The 12,422-nt window shown below is 37.9% G+C and overlaps 3 protein-coding genes across 4 annotated transcripts in view; all 3 read right to left on the bottom strand.

Moving 5' to 3' along the window:
• Nucleotides 1-1,744, bottom strand: part of LOC115220374 (kelch-like protein 12) — a 39,666-nt gene extending 37,922 nt beyond the window's left edge. The window contains exon 1 of the mRNA XM_036509951.1: nucleotides 380-1,744. The gene's annotated coding sequence lies outside the window, so the exon portion shown is untranslated. The remainder of the gene's footprint in view (nucleotides 1-379) is intronic.
• Nucleotides 1,745-3,023: 1,279 nt separating this feature from the next.
• The window catches only part of LOC115220423 (tafazzin), a 12,602-nt gene continuing 3,203 nt past the window's right edge, over nucleotides 3,024-12,422 (bottom strand). The window contains exons 3-8 of one of the 2 annotated variants that reach the window (XM_029790548.2): nucleotides 10,719-10,931; nucleotides 10,578-10,619; nucleotides 9,040-9,102; nucleotides 6,274-6,326; nucleotides 5,209-5,286; nucleotides 3,024-3,182 (exon numbers count right to left, since the gene is read on the bottom strand). In XM_029790548.2, the coding sequence (XP_029646408.1) occupies nucleotides 3,081-3,182; nucleotides 5,209-5,286; nucleotides 6,274-6,326; nucleotides 9,040-9,102; nucleotides 10,578-10,619; nucleotides 10,719-10,931 (551 nt within the window). In that variant the 3' untranslated portion in view covers nucleotides 3,024-3,080. Of the gene's footprint in view, nucleotides 3,183-5,208; nucleotides 5,287-6,273; nucleotides 6,327-9,039; nucleotides 9,103-9,638; nucleotides 10,208-10,249; nucleotides 10,413-10,577; nucleotides 10,620-10,718; nucleotides 10,932-12,422 lie in introns of those variants that run through there. The other variant, XM_036509952.1, reaches the window with a different exon arrangement.
• Nucleotides 10,938-12,416, bottom strand: LOC118766545. Its single transcript, XM_036509954.1, has 2 exons — nucleotides 12,041-12,416; nucleotides 10,938-11,519 (listed from the first exon to the last, which is right to left on the bottom strand). The coding sequence occupies exons 1-2, from the start codon at nucleotides 12,322-12,324 to the stop codon at nucleotides 11,486-11,488; spliced, it is 318 nt and encodes a 105-aa protein (XP_036365847.1). The 5' UTR covers nucleotides 12,325-12,416; the 3' UTR covers nucleotides 10,938-11,485.

Below are 12,422 nucleotides of genomic sequence, written 5' to 3'. Positions count from 1 at the left end.
CATTATATAATGTCTGTTGTAATTAACATTAAAACTTAGCAGTTAATTTACAATTGCTGATTGTAAATGTAATTAGCTGGTGAAATATCCTCATTAACAACTCAAAGTGACACATGATTAGATCAAAGCTCATCGGTAATTAAAGAAAAGTTTGCATTAACAGAAGATAAACTTTGAGAAAAATAATTAGGTTGATATTAATGGCTAATTAGTTTTGTGTAAATGACAAACACATTAGACATTTTAACTAGATAATTAATTGTGTAAACATAAGAATATATTCTGTAACAAAACAAAAACACCCGAGATGATGGAAAAGTGTGTTTATACTAATTGAAGTGTTTGTGTTGAAAAGCATAAGAAACAAACAATAAAACTCACACAAGGTGAATTCCAATAGATTAATTGAAGATTAATTCTCCATGTCATGTACCAATATGTTACGGATGGAAGTATGTAACTATTTATCTGGCAGAAGTTTCAAGTTTATAGAAACATGAGATTTCTTTGGTCAATTTCTTCTACAAATGCTTGTCTGAAAATGAGTTTTTTCTGTTTGTCCAAAACTATTTTAGTTTCAGTGTTTGGCATGAAACGGTTTCTTTTTGGAAGAGTCAAAGACTGATTGTCAGTTGAGAAAGGAATGGTAGAACACAAAAATAAAACAAACACAAAGGAAAACAAAAATTTAAAGTACGTATATATATATATATATATATATATATATATGTACATATAGATACGAGTGTAAGTGTGTATGTATATATGTATGTGTGGAGTGGAGTGAAAGCTTTTGAGGTGGCCAGGATGACATATGCAAGACTCGAGAGATTTAAAGAAGTATGTTGTGATTGAGGTGAATCTCAGCAACCTTTTTGCGTGCACAGTTTGCGACAGACCATGCCTTTCTTTTGCTGGGCTCAAATTTCAATTGTGGATGCATGGAGAACAAACCTCCACCAACTATTCTGCCTTTGTATTTGTGCACACTTTTCAGTGCTGTGTATGACACAAGGTCTGCAAATCTAACGGAGGCCTGGAAAGACGTTTTAAGATCCACAAAGATCAGAGATTAGCTGCAGCTCTTGGTGGTCCAAATTGGATATGCAATCTATGTGGGTGTCTTTCCACTACATCGTCTGGTTTATAAAGCCACATCAGATGCCATGATGGATCTAAGGTGTAGGTACAGGGGGTGGTCAGACGCTGCATAAGGAGCAGACAACCACCATGTATATATATGTATATACATAAAGAACTTATTATATATAGTCCTCAGACACACTACAAAAGAGGGTAAAAGAGGGGACAGAAAGCAGCAATAAAAATCAAGTAAGGAGACCAACGATAGCCAAATATATATATGAGGAGATGGATTCATCGTATACATCCAGAAAACTTTAAGTCATATGGAGCTGAGAGAAACTGTTTTGTATATATATATTGAGAAAGAGAACTATATAGGTAGATAGATATGTGTGCATATGTTTGTAGTTGTAATGAATGAAAGAAGAAGTACTCAATACCATCAAGTAGAGGATTAATTGAATTTGGTCAGCTAAAACCAACACTGGTAAGTACTAAGTTTCCTTGTGGGAGAGCTACACAGTTCTCTAGACCACCATATTGGGATAAAGTTACAAATATATATATATATATATATATATATATAGTTGTGGCTGTGTGGTAAGTAGCTTGATTACCAACCACATGGTTCTGGGTTCAGTCCCACTGCGTGGTACCTTGGGCACTATAGCCTCGGGCTGACCAAAGCCTTGTGAGTGGATTTGGTAGATGAAAACTGGAAAAAGCTTGTCATATATATATGTATATGTGTGTATATGTTTAAGTATCTGTATTTGTTCCCCCACCATCGCTTCACAACCGATGTTGGTGTGTTTACATCCTTGTAACTTAGTGGTTCAGTAAAAGTGAAAAGAGACTGATAGAATAAGTCCTGGGGTTGATTTGCTCGACTAAAGGCAGTGCTTCAGCATGGCTGCAGTCAAATGAATGGAACAAGTAAAAGAATATATATATATATATATATATATTTACACCCACACATATAGTCACCTTCTCTTTCTCTCTCTCTCTCTCCAGCTGGCAAAGTCATGTGTCTCTTCTTTAAGAAGACACCTCTTCCTGTTCTTCTCATTACCCAGCACAAAGCCACCCTCTTTGATACCACTCACTGTTCCTTAGAGGAGAGGTTTTGTATTGTGAGTTCGTTGATGACGTCACCAGTGTCAGTGCCATGATAACACTACCCAATGCCCTGAAAAGCATCCAGCTCCAGAAAAAGCAGGCATTGGAACTCCATGCAGTCCTCTCGCTCATAAGTTCCTACTGAACTGTCCAAGCCATGCCAGCATGGGAAAAAGGGTATTAAACAATGATGATGATGATGATATATTCACTTTGTACCTGGTGTGTGGTTAAGAAGCTTGCTTTGCTTTGAGTTCAGTCCCACTGTGTGGTACCTTGGACAAGAGTCTTCTATTATAGGAGCTGACCAAAGCCTTGTGAGTGCATTTAGTTGATGGAGACTGAAAGAAGCCCATTGGATGTGTGTATGTGTGTGTGTGTGTGCGTATGTGCAAGCGTGCCCTTGTCTTGACATCATGTGATGGCTATAAACAAGCATCACCATCATATAAATGATGAAGTTTGTTTCCAGTTTTCTGGCCAAAAGGGAAACATTACCTTGTTTGGAAATAGGCAAGGATGGGTGACAGGACGAGCATCCAGCCACAGAAAAGCTGCCTCAACAAATTCCATCCAATCCATGCAAGCATAGAAAAGTGGATGTTAAATCGATAATGATGATGATGATGATGATAAGCTAGAGGAATATTGGAACACTGTGCATTGGCTCTGAATTTGAAGTGGTTTTGTTCAGTGCACCAAAAGTTTGTCTCAGCGGTTTGGAGGAAAAAATTAGGGAGAATGGTGTTTGTGAGAGAAAAATATTTCTTGTATTATTTAGAAAAATAAAATAAATAAAATAAAATAAAATAATAATGATGATAATTTCTGTGAATTTGTTTTTAATTAATAAAAGCTAATTTATGAAAATGTTAAGATCTATAAAGACTTTCGTAATGTATTCGTTCTGCTTTGATTTTCATGTGTCTAAATTCATCTTGGATTCTGTCTGTGATGTATTTCCGTATTTCACGCTGAAACAAAGAAGAAAAACAAAATGAACCAAAAAACATTTTATTTATATCTTTTCTCTTGCGGGACTCATGGAAATTCCATGGAATGAAGAAAATTAAGAAGAGTTAATTAAGAAAGAAAGAAAGGATTTGTGTTTTTATTCTTGCCTGTGCAATAAATGATAGAAAAATATACAATAAAAATTTATACAATGCTTAATAAACATATCATTCGTTAGTATTTAATTCTGTTGAAATTGTGAATGAACAAACAAGCAGATTTATAATATAAATAGTGGCAGGCATGGCTGTGTGGTCTAGATCCTCACTTTGCAACCCTATGGTTCTGGGTTCAGTCCCACTGCACAGCATCTCAGTCAAGTGTCTTCTACTATAACCCCAGGCCAACCAATGCTTTGTGAGTGGATTTAGTAAATGGAAACTGTGTTGAAGTTCATCATATATATATATATATATATATATGTAGAGGTATCAGGTGTGGTGTGCAAGAGAGACGACTGCACTGGTATGATCATATGTATGGATGAGGACAGCTGCATAAAGAAGTGCCGATCTCTAACTGTGGAGGGAACCTGTGGTGGAAGAGGAAGACATGAGATAAAATGGTAATGCCAGATCTTTGGTTATTGGGTCTCATGAAGGCGATGCCAAATGATCGAGACCTTTGGAGGTTTGCTGTACTTGAGAAGACTCGTCAGGCCAAGTGAAATCATAGTCGTGGACAAGTAAAAGGCATCCACTTACACTCTTGGTGTGGCTGGCCTTAGGAAGGGCATCCAGCTGTAGAAACCAAGCCAAAATCAGACTGCAGATTGGTACAGCTCTCCAGTTTACCAGTTCCAATCAAACTGTCCAACCCATGCCAGCATGGAAAAGGGGCGCTAAATGATGATGTTGTGTGTATGCCTATGTTTGTATTTATCCCCTACCTCTTGGAAACTGGTGTTGGTTCGTTTGTATTCAAGTAACTTAGCAGTTCAGTAAAAGACACTGATAGAATAACTACCAGGCTTTAAAGAATACATACCAGGGTTCCAATGCAGTACTCCAGCTTGGGCACAGTCAAAAGACCAACACAAGTAAAAGACAATTGAATCAGAGGAACAAGGGCAGTGATTGTGACCCTTTTGTGGGATTTCCCTGATTCAAGGTAAGAAGTTCTTGTCAGACCAGAGACCTTGTCCAAATGTTTACAGCAGACTTAACCCTTTTGATACCAAACCACCTCATACCACTCCTTGTTTTACAATGCAGACTCCCTATTTTAAAGGAACCTAAATTTAAATCTTCCATTAAAATTTTGTGATTATTTATGTTCCAAACCGCAGTTTAATAACGAGAAAGTTATTTTACTAAATTCTTTATTTTCAAAATAACTCAAAACCAATCAGTATTTTACAGCAGGAAAACGGTAGGGAGGGGTTAAAGGTACCAATGGAGCTGGCAGTTGGTGAAGATGGAGACGGTGTTGAACTAAGCAACAGATTAAGTCTGCCATATCATCATCATTGTCATCATTTAACATCTCCTTTTCCATGTTAGCATGGGACAGGTGGATTTTCTATGGCTGGATGCCCTTCCTGTCACTAACCCTCCCCTGTTTCCAAGTAAGTTAATATTTCCCCATGCCAAGGCATGAGGACTGGAAATGCACAATGGTGCTTACATGATGGTCATACTTGTCTACCAAGACAAGGAGGGAGAGACACATGTGTATATATACACACACACATATATATATATATATGACAGGCTTCTTTCCAAGGCTTCGGTCAGCCTGGAGTTCAAGACACTTGCTCAAAGTTGAACTATACCCAGAACCATTTGGTTTAAAAGCAAGCATCTCAATGCACTACAACACCTATATACATACAAACACATACACACACACACACACATATTGCTTGTTTTACATCAAGTTACAAGAAAAACAATTTAACATTAAACTGAAGAATTATTCAATCCCTTTTTTTTTTCTTTAACAGAATACACACCTCCTCCATAACACAGACAAGAGGGTACTTACAGCATTTTTACCGGCATTCTGTAGTTGTTGCACATCTGATTTAAATTGGATAGGTTCACCAATTAATACAGTGACAGTCTGAAGAGGAAGAGATAAAAGAGAGCGACATCATCATCATCATTATTATTAAGGAGCGAGCTGGTAGAATCGTTAGCATGCTGAACAAAATGCTTTGTGGCATTTTGTCTGTCTGTATGTTCTGAGTTCAAATTCCACCAAGGTTGACTCTACCTTTCATCCTTTCGGGATTGATAAATTAAGTACCAGTGAAACACTGGGGTCAATTACATTGACTACTCCCTTCCCTCAAAGTTCAGGCCTTGTGCCTTCAGTAGAAAGGATTATAATTATTATTATTATTATTAAGGCAGTGAGTTGGCAGAATGGTTAGCATGCTGGGCGAAATGCGTAGCAAGTATTTATTCCACTTTTCTGTTCTGAGTGCAAACTCTACCAAAGTTGACTTTGCCTTTCATCCTTTTGGGGTAGATAAAAGAAGTACCAGTTACGTACTGGGATCAATGCAATCAGATTAACTCCTTCCCCCAAAATTTCAGGCCTTGAACCTATAGTAGAAATTATTATTATTTAAGATGGGTAGCAGACAGAATCATTAGCATGCTGGACAAAATGCCTAGTGGTGTTTCTTCCATCTGCACATTCTGAGTTCAAATTCTGCCAAGGTCAACTTTGTCATCATTTTCAAGGCCAATAAATAAAGTACCAGTTGAGCACTGGGGTCAAGGCAATCAACTTGCCCCAAATTTCAGGCCTTGTGCCCCCAGTAGAAAGGATTCTCATTTCCAACACCACGACCACAATGACTACAACTACCACCATCCCCACCCTCATCTCACTGCATGCCCACCACCACCTTCACTAGTACTACCACTACTTCCACCAACCCACTAATACCTCTACTACTACCACGTTTCTATAACTACCACCACCACCACCACTTCTTCCGTCTAACATGATTGGAAAAAGAGTTAAGGAAACAAAACTATATGACGAAAGAGCAGCAATGCGAAAGGAGGAGGAGGAACAACAACTGTACTGACTGACCTTTCCTATTTTGGGTATGTAGGGTTTTTTATTTGGTAAAATAGAATCCATTCCTGCAATGAGAATTAAAGAGAATTGGTCAAAAAATGAAGAATAGCAAAGATTAACAAGAGTATTAAACAGATCTATAACCAAAATTATTCCAACCATGGCCCTCCTGTCTTTGGGGGAGGATGTAGTATTAATTAGCTACGAAGTCAGTTAATTCTTTAAAATGAGAGAAAGTGATACAAGTGAAATATGGTGGCACCATATTAACCACCATTTCCAGATCTTGGGCAGATTCCATAGGATTATTCTCCCAAGAAAGTTCATATTCGACTGAAGGAAATGGTAATGGAGAATTGGCAAAGTTGTTAGAGTGGTGGATAAAATGCCTTGCATATTTGTTCTGATTCTTTGTGTTCTGAGTTCAAATCCCACCAAGGTCAACTTTGCTTTTCATTATTTCTGGGGTCAATAAAAACAAGTGCATCTTCAGTGCAGGGAATTGGCGGAACTGCAGGAATATCAGACTGGATGACTATGAGATTTATTCTAGCTCTTTGCGCTTTGAGTTCAAATCCTGCCATGGCCTCCTAGTTGGAAGATAGACTTAATCTGTTGCCTGGATTAATGCCGCCACCTGTTGCAAGACAGCTCTCAGGTTTCAGGATGGTTTCCTTCCTCACTCCTGCCAGTTTTGGAATCCCTACTCAGGATCATGGGTACTGTCCCTCCTTCCTGATTAAAAGGAAAGGTAATGACTTCTTTTTGACAAGAGATGGGGGTGAATAAATCTTGGATTCCAAAAACAATACTTGTGCTTGGACACAAGATTGTATGTTGGAATTGGTACAAAGCAGGGAACTAGGGACACGGTGAAATATTTGATTTGGTACAAGACCAAACATTCAACAGGACACAAAAGTCAAATCATTGATAAAGTACAAAACCAAAACATTTAAGTAGACAACACAAATCTCTAATCAGTTGCAAAACCCAACATTTGTCTAAGCTAAGCATAAAAACTAAATCTGTGCGTTTCAGCAATAAGTTCAAGGGAGATAACTGGGTAATTTGATTATTAAATAGCTATTTCACCGATGTCACCTGCTGTCTTGCTTAATCTCACGCACATTTATATAGTGCCAAATATTTGAATGGAATCCCAAGTTCATTTTTTCCCTGGTTCTCCACTTTTTTAAACCCTTTTCTTCTCAGTTTCTCCTGGATCTTTCTCTTGTATCTGAAGGTCTACGTTTTACTCTTTCCATTCTTCCTTGAGTATCAAATTAAAAATATGGAGAGGGAATGTCTCCTGTACTTGTATTTGCTGTTTGATATATATATATATATATACACGCGTTTCGTATTTACATTGTACCTGAGCCTCACATCTTTCTCTTTCTAGGTGGGCAAACCACGTACTCACCCCTTCCTCAAGACGTCTGCTCCTCTCCATCCATCATAATTTCTAATACTTATATTCTCTACCCAGCTCAATTGATGGGTCTGGTTTTGCAGGTACTTACAGACCTCACCAGTGCTGTTGCTGTGTAAAAAGCACCCAGAATGCGCTATTATGTGGTTGACATTAGGGAGGGCATACAGGTGTAAAACTGATGCCAAAGCAGAAAAATGGAGTCTGGCAGAACCGTCTGGCTCGTTTGTTCTTGCCAAACTGGCCAACCCATGGCAGCATGGAGAAAAGGACGTTAAATGATGATGATGATGATGATGATGATATGTAATATTTTGGAATCATGGTTCTTGAAGCACATCACACACAGTTACAGAAGCAGCAAATAAATATTGTGTGCATGTCTGTATGTGTGTATATATTTAAAATGTGCCACGTTTTGGATCCTCAACAGTTGATGGAATCACTGGAGGGCTGCAGTGACATAGGCCATGCTTTGGGTAACTTTGGACCTGGTGGAGCTGTTTGTCCCTCTCTGTTCTGGAGAGAAGGTCAAACAGAAAGGGAAAAAGAAAACCCAAGAGGTGGAAAAGAATAGGTGTTGGAACTTTATTGACTCCCAAAGTTGATTTCAGTAGTATTTGAACACTGAGTGCAGGGGTCTGGAATGAAGGCTGCAAAACAATCTACCAGATACTTTCCACATACATATATACTCGGAGGTGCTGAAAAGTTCCTGGCTTTGACTAAAAGAAAAAACAGTGGTGGGGGGTTTCACTTGATTATGATTTTATTCAATGAATTCTCCTCTCAGATTTACACACTTATTGCAGCAGTCCTCCAGTTTTTCTAAGCCCTGCAAAAGAATTCAGAAGGTTAGGCCTCCAGGCAGGCCTTTTGCAATAGCCTTAAAGCCAAGAAATGCTCAGCACCCTGTCATATATACAAACACATGCACATATATATATATATCATCATTATCATTGTTGTCATTATTTTAACATCCACTTTTCCATGCTCGCAAAGGGCTGAATGGGTTTTATTGTGGCAAATTTTCAACAGTTGAATACCCTTCCTGTCACTAACACCTTACTTGTTTCCAACTAAGATAATTCCTCATGACCAAATACATTTTTCAAGAAGATGGACATCTAGTTATTCGCTCTCTACTGTCAAGGCTATGAGTTTAAATCACACTTGATTTGACTAAATATTTTATTCCTTGAATAGATTGAATTTGATTCATTTTGACTATACCCTTCCCACAAGTAAAAATTGTCCTGGTGCATAGATCATTATCAAAGATTTTCCAAAAACTAACCATAAAAGAGAAGGATGAAGACATTGAGAAGTGATATACTCACCAACCAACCATATTGGTAAAACTAAAGAATTATTGTTACAGTCTGCAATTAAACGTCCAACACCTGAAGTAAAATAAAATCAATCAGATTAAAACATGGAAATCAATATAAATACATTAAAGCCGATATACATTATATATCACCAGTTGGATACAGTGTTGGCTGATAAACTTGCAAAATGCTTTGTAGTATGTTGTGGTTGCATAACGAAACACAATGCCCCTAGCAGCAGTTAAAGTCATATATATATGATTGTACTGCGCTACCTTTGGATATCCTTGTTGCTTATTTTGATATATATATATATATCAAAATAAGCAACAAGGATATCCAAAGGTAGCGCAGTACAATCGTTTCATGCTACTTCATTTAATCAAACAATGTAAGTATAACATCAGTTTTAAAACGTAGAGCAATCTTCAGCCATATATGGAATTTTTTAATTAAATTGACAATATTCATTTTTATACTTATTCCATTTTCCACCCATTTGATTTATAAGGATAATACCATGCAAAATTCTGGTGCCTTTAACTTAAGTATCATATTCATCTGAATCTAAATTTTTACTGAACTTATATATATATACTCAGTATATAAAGAGGACTGTGTGATGTGTGTAAGGAGTTGTTTGATGGTGTAGGGTAATGAGCAGAGAATATCGGGGACTACACATGGTATGTGCATGTATAAGATATGAAAGGTGTACAATGATGAAATATGGACATGGAATATAGAGCACAATGAGTGAGAATGAAACTTGTCTGTTTTTGCAAAGGGTTGGACGAATACCCATTATTGAGACATTGTCTTATAGCTGGATGCTTTTCCAGTCACCAACCCATACCTGTTTTTCAAAGATTTTTTTTTTATTCTACTTGTTTTCAAAAATAACGGGCCAGAAAATGATTTATTGACAAGGATCTCGACAAATATCACTGTTTTTAGATCAATGCTTTTATGCCAAGATGCAGGATGTGTGGTAGTGAAAGATGGACAATGAACATGGAGGACAAAATGTGGTGGATGCCTGATCCATATATATGAAGGAGTGTGTACGTGTGATTGTGTGTGAGGGTGGTGGAGGAATATAAGCAGTGAATGCAGAGGGTCTTCAAAGACTGTAGATAAATGTATTGAGGATAGATTATGATATGTAATGCAAATGAAGTGGTAAAATAGCAGGAAAGGTGAATATTTTGATAAAATGTGAAAACAAGAGAGAAGCCAAGTAAACAACTGCTGTGAGTTGAAGTCAGAATATAAAGGTAAACCAGAACAAAGTGGTAAAGGGTTCATATCTAACCTGGAAGCTTTGGGTGAGTGAGGTGATACACAATCAAGGAATATGAGAGAACCATACAGCACTTCCACCAAAGACAACGTGGGAAAACAGGCATTAAAACAATGGTGATGATGATGATGATGGTAAGAATGGTGGGGATAGTGAATGGGACTGTCTACATGTTAATGTCTAAATTTTCACGTCAATCCACCTCACACCAAAACAAAGACGCAATGCAATGAGAACAACTCACCCCATTTCAGTCGCATAAATTCTTTGGAAAGGTTTACTCTTCCTGAAAAGAAGAAATAAGGAGAAAAAAGAGAGAGTAAAAGTAGCAATAACATTAACAAGAGTAAAAATGACAACAACAACAGTAACCATGACAACATACCTTCGGGAAACATGTGTAGCCACTGACCTGCATTCAACTGATCTAAAACAAAGTCTAAACTCTTTTGGTAAACTCCTTCCCCTCGACATACTGGCACCACACGTCCAAGACTGAAGAATAAGGAATGCCAATACTTTGTGAAGCAAATATTGTCAGCTCCTAATGTCCATCGGATGTTCCGACCACCAATCAAATACCTCCACTTCAGGATTCCTGCAAAAGACACACCAGATATTTCAATTAAGCCAAGAATGGTTAATTGTCATTCAGTCAAGTGTCAGCTAAACTCTTTGTATTTTTTTTTTTATTGGTTTCATTAATTGGACTGACCATGCTGGGGCACTTGCATTTGATGGCATGAAAAATAGACAGGCATATTAGATGCACCTCAATTTCCTTAGGACATATTCAGAAAAAGAAGATTTTGGTGCATTAAAGCATTTAGTATCTAAAGCTTACCAGTATTTCCTGTAGATGTTCTGAGTTCAAATTCCACCAATGTAAACTTTGCCTTTCTTTCTTCCAGAGTCAAATAAGTACCAGTTGCGCACTGGAGTCAATGGAATCAACTGACCCCCTCCCTTCAAATTGCAGGCCTTGTGCCAAAAGTTTCATTTATTTAAAGTGATTGGACAGGACATTATAAAAGAAACTGAATTATAACAGAAAACATAACTATGTCTATAAAAAGCAAGAAATTCCAATAATTGGCCAAAAGTTGTGAGGGTTGGGAACAAAATTAGCTTATGGGAGGCTCAACTTTGCATCTAGGATCTGGGATGATTTTTTGAGACATTTTTGGGGAAAAACAGAGCATCTAATATGCCATCAAATACAGCAGACTAACACCAATACTTGGATGATGCATTTAAGATATTTTATCGACTTGAGATTGCCTGTGAGAAAAAAATTATGTTGCATTTACATTCTTGATGAACGTTACACCTCATAGCTTTACACTCTGAAAGAGGTTGGCCTTCTTTGGTCGTTAATTGATGGTACTATAGAGACAGTAACTGAACCACCTCTGCTGTGTCTGGGCTGATTCCAGAATCAAGAGCCTAGCCTCATGTACACTCCCCACCCCAAGAGGCGGTTTCACATTTCTTAAAACCCAGGAAGTCCCAAAGTAGGGCTCCATGACTGGGTGCAGTTTAAAGTCATAGCTATGACATGTTCTCAGAGTAGTGAAATAAAAACACTCTTGTAAAACCTGAAAGGGCTGGTGATGGGAAGAGCATCCATTAATAAAAAAAAGGGCTTCCTTCATATTAAGCTATGAGACATCACTCAAACAAACATGAACTTCAACTACGAAGTTCAGCTCAGATGACTCAACAGCAGCAACGAGAGGCTCAGGTGACTCAACAGCAGCAACGAGAGGCTCAGGTGACTCAACAGCAGCAACGAGAGGCTCAGGTGACTCAACAACAGCAACGAGAGGCTCAGGTGACTCAGCAACAAAAAGCTCATCTGACTCAACAACAGCAAGAGGCTCACAGGACTCAACAGGAGACTCAGATGACTCAATAGCAGGCTCATGTGACTCAGCAACAGCAACAAGAGGCATATAATACCGAGTGTTATCTAGTTTTCTATCACACATCTTACGCACACCTGCACATTCAGTCAACCGCTTAGATGAAAGACACACACACACACATCCATCAACTCTCAGTTAAATACTGAAAGTGTGTTACTCAC

This window comes from Octopus sinensis, linkage group LG16, assembly GCF_006345805.1.
Source record: "Octopus sinensis linkage group LG16, ASM634580v1, whole genome shotgun sequence".
Taxonomy (NCBI): domain Eukaryota; kingdom Metazoa; phylum Mollusca; class Cephalopoda; order Octopoda; family Octopodidae; genus Octopus; species Octopus sinensis.
The sequence above is the reverse complement of the archived record's forward strand: the minus strand, read 5'-3'. Positions and strand labels throughout refer to the sequence as shown.